We start from the raw sequence: 3,719 nt of genomic DNA on the forward strand, positions 1-3,719 counted from the left end.
ACGAACCACAATCAGAGGCAACGAGCGGAAACTTTTCGAACCGAACTCGACTTCGACCTCTTCGGGCTAGTATTTTGGGCTATCTTTTAAATTGAGTTTGAAGCTTTTGGATTTGATTTTTGGTGTGATTTAGCTCCTGTTTTTGAGTTATTTTTGTTTTGTTTTAAACAAGGTAATTAATGGCTATATTTATTTTTGAAACAAATAGGTAGAAAGAATGAAAATATAAAAAATTCTATTTTTGCATAGAAGAAGAAAATATGTTTTCTCTCTACTCTCCCCCTTTTTTTCTTCAAATATTTCTCTTCTATTTATAGGAGAATTTTCGAAAATTTTCAGATTTTTTTTAATTATTTTTTTATTTTTTTATTTTTTATTTAAAAAAGTTCCCACTTACATTTTGCTTTTCTTTTTTTTATAAAAAGAATTCCCACTTTTCGTTACTTTTATTTTTTAAATTGCAACTTTATTTACTTTTATCTTATTTAAAATTCCACTTTTTTTACTTTTTTAAAAGAGAATTCCACTTATTTTACTTTTCTTAAAAAAAACAATTCACTTTCTTTTGCTTTTCTTTTTAAAAAATTCTACTTTATTTTACTTTAAATTTTTTAAATTTTCAGCTACCTTTATATTTATTTTTTAATTCCAACTTTCTTTTACTTTTTATTTTTTTAAAATTTCCACAAAACTTTACTTTTATTTTTTTTAATTTCCACTTTCTTTTACTTTTTAAAAAATAATTCCACCTACTTTTACTTTTATTTTTATTTTTAATTTCATACTTCCCTTTTTCTTATTTTTTAAAATCTCTCCCGAAAATAAAAAAAATAATATTTTTCGGATTTATTTTATTATTTAATAATAAAAATATTAATAGTAATAATTCACCTTCTAAAATTTTGTATTTTTAACCTATAATAAAAAGTGTAACAAAGCTAAAAATTGTAGGTTAAAATCCCCTAAAATATTTATATAGAAGAAGCGACAAAAAAAATTAAATATTGTCAAAAATTAGGTGCTCACACCCACCAAGTTGCATTCGGAAAGCATGACACACAAGTCATCAACATCATCATGCTTTTCAATCATGTTTGCTTGACCCTTCTTCTTGTCTTTCTTCGGAGCACGACATTCCGTAGATTTATGTCCGGCTTTTCCACAGTTGTAGCAATTTCTACTGAACCGCTTCTTTCTTGGGTTGTATTTCGGTCCAGAAGCCTCCTTCCTCTTTTTGTTCTCTTCAACAATATTTGCTCCCATTATTTTTGAGTTTCCACGACCTCTCTTGTCAGCAGCTTTATTGTACTCTTCGATTCTCAACCGAACAATGAGATCTTCAAGGGACATCTCCTTGAATTTGTGTTTCAAATAATTTTTGAAGTCCTTCCACAATAGAGGCAACTTCTCAATCATCGTTGTTACTTGGAATGCTTCATTAATGACAAGACTTTTAATGAAAATTCTGTTAGTAAACATAATAAAATTAACACTACCAACACTAGTATTAATTCTACTTATACCTTCAGCAAGGAGATCGTGAATAATCACTTGCAATTCCTGGACTTGGGTAATAACAGACTTGCTATCTATTATTTTGTAGTCTGAAACCTTTGCAGAAACGAACTTCTTCAACCCGATATCTTCAGTTTTGTATTTCTTTTCAAGCACAATCCACAGTTCTTTTGATGTTTCCACACCACTGTCGACGTTATACAAAGCATCCCCCAGCCCGGTTAGAATATAATTCTTGCACAAAAAATCTGAATGCTTCCACGCCTCAATCACGAGAAAGCATTCAGTCTCTGGAGTTTCATCGAACAACACAGAAACATCTTCTTTGATGAACTTCTGGAGACTTAGAGTAGTCAAGTAGAAGAACATCTTTTGCTGTCAGCGCTTGAAATCAATCCCAAAAAAAATTCGGGTTCTCCGCCGGTGCCAATGTTGTCGGTGTTGTTTAGCTCGTTGAGGCATTGACAGTCACCATTGGAATAACTTGGTTCATATTATCATTAGTCATTTCTGTAAAAGAATGATACAAACGTTAAAATCACGTAGATTTTAATCTCCAATAGAGTACAAAACCTCAAAGGTTTTACTCTCCAGAAACAGTGAGTACAAATACAGAAAATATATTAAATTTCTTAAGCTTGTTAGTAAACTGTATTTGTAAAATAATTCTAGAAAATATAAATGAACATAAACAGAAATAAAAAACAGAAACAGAATTTTAATCCGAGCCCACTGAATTCACAGTGTTTCCTTAAGGAATTTAATCCCCTCATAGTACCCAAGGTTGTGGATTATTTCCTCCCAGGATAGAACGAATTACACACTGGTGCAGTGGTACTTCAAACCACAGTGTTTCAGCGAACACAAAGTTCGGTAGCAAATCACACTTACTGTTGCTTTGTTTGATGTTAAAAGTATGCAGAAGAAGGAGGAGAAACTCAGAAAATCGTATGGAAATTCTAAGCAGAATAGTCTTGTATTTATAGCCAAAGTTGGGCTGAAATCTGAAGAAGTACAACTCTTCAGAATGGTTGTTTATGCAAAACGGCCACAGCATAAATGTCATAACATAAATGGCTATTTACTCAACAATAAAGAGGAAAAATAAAGAGGGAAAATTGAAGAGGGTAGTTTAATTTTCAGTTACACAACTGAAAAATGGATTGGATTTAATATTAATATTCTATTATTAAAATAAATATTTAATAATATTTATGTTAATATTTTACTATTAACAAATAAATTTGGTCCAAAAAATTAATTAATCAATCGAGAATCTGAAGCCGAAGTCGAGCCGAGCGACAACGACGGCACGAGGCTTGCCTTCTTCTCAACTATTTAAGAGCTAGAAGAAGAGCAATTGCTTATATACCCATAAAAAACCTCTTCCTCTTCCAATATGGGACAATGTCCCTTTGCAAAGGGGGGGAAACTTAAAATTTCACTTAAAATTTTCATTTCTCTCCATTTCTCATTCACCCTATTTTAAGCATATCATATACTTAAAATCCCAACAAATTATTACCCTGCGAGCCTCCAATCATGCCCTTAACCCTTATACGGTTATATTATGTGCCATTTTTTCACGCAATTTCTCTCTCAGTAATCACAAATTCTATCAATAATAAGCAAGCAATCGAAATGACCTCTAGCCACACCTTCCTCAATCTTCGTTGGACTATCGGTAACTCCAAGCAAACATTGTTACACAATAGTAAACATTGATTATAAGGAAGGAGAAGAGAGAATCAAAATATTTAGAGTTATTGGGGGGGGGGGGAGAATTTTAAAAGGAGAATTTTTTGTTGTTGGTTGTACATCTTTATTAAAGGCGAAAAAACCATTAACCCCAATATGGTTATATTATGTGTCGTTATTCCACTCAATTTCTCCCTCAGTAATCACAAATTCTATCAATAATAAGCAGGCAATCGAAATGACCTCTTGCCACACCTTCCTCAACCTTCATTGGCCCATCAGTAACTCCAAGCAAACATTGTTATACAATAATAAACATTGATTATAAGGAAGGAGAAGAGAGAACCAAAATATTTAGAGTTATCAGGTGGGGGAATTTTTAAAAAGGAAATTTTTTTGTTGTTGGTTGTACATATTTATTGAAGGGGAAAAAAGTGCAAAACTGAGAGGAAAGAAATACCAAACCTATTCGAATAACCTTGAAAATTGCAAGCAAAATGGTATGG

At 31.7% G+C, this 3,719-nt stretch overlaps 1 protein-coding gene across 2 annotated transcripts; it reads right to left on the reverse strand.

The window, feature by feature from the left end:
* Positions 1–974: 974 nt before the first annotated feature.
* Positions 975–3,719, reverse strand: LOC138880506 (uncharacterized). 2 transcript variants are annotated; one of them, XM_070160771.1, is made up of 3 exons: positions 3,679–3,719; positions 1,524–2,025; positions 975–1,433 (listed from the first exon to the last, which is right to left on the reverse strand). In XM_070160771.1, exons 2-3 carry the CDS (start codon positions 1,882–1,884, stop codon positions 1,015–1,017), a joined length of 780 nt encoding a protein of 259 aa, XP_070016872.1. In that variant the 5' UTR covers positions 1,885–2,025; positions 3,679–3,719; the 3' UTR covers positions 975–1,014. The 2 variants fall into 2 exon arrangements, 1 of the variants encoding a protein (XP_070016872.1); XR_011403214.1 differs by lacking the exon at positions 3,679–3,719 and having other exon boundaries at positions 975–1,450; positions 1,524–2,018.

Source organism: Nicotiana sylvestris, chromosome 10 (assembly GCF_000393655.2).
Source record: "Nicotiana sylvestris chromosome 10, ASM39365v2, whole genome shotgun sequence".
NCBI lineage: Eukaryota > Viridiplantae > Streptophyta > Magnoliopsida > Solanales > Solanaceae > Nicotiana > Nicotiana sylvestris.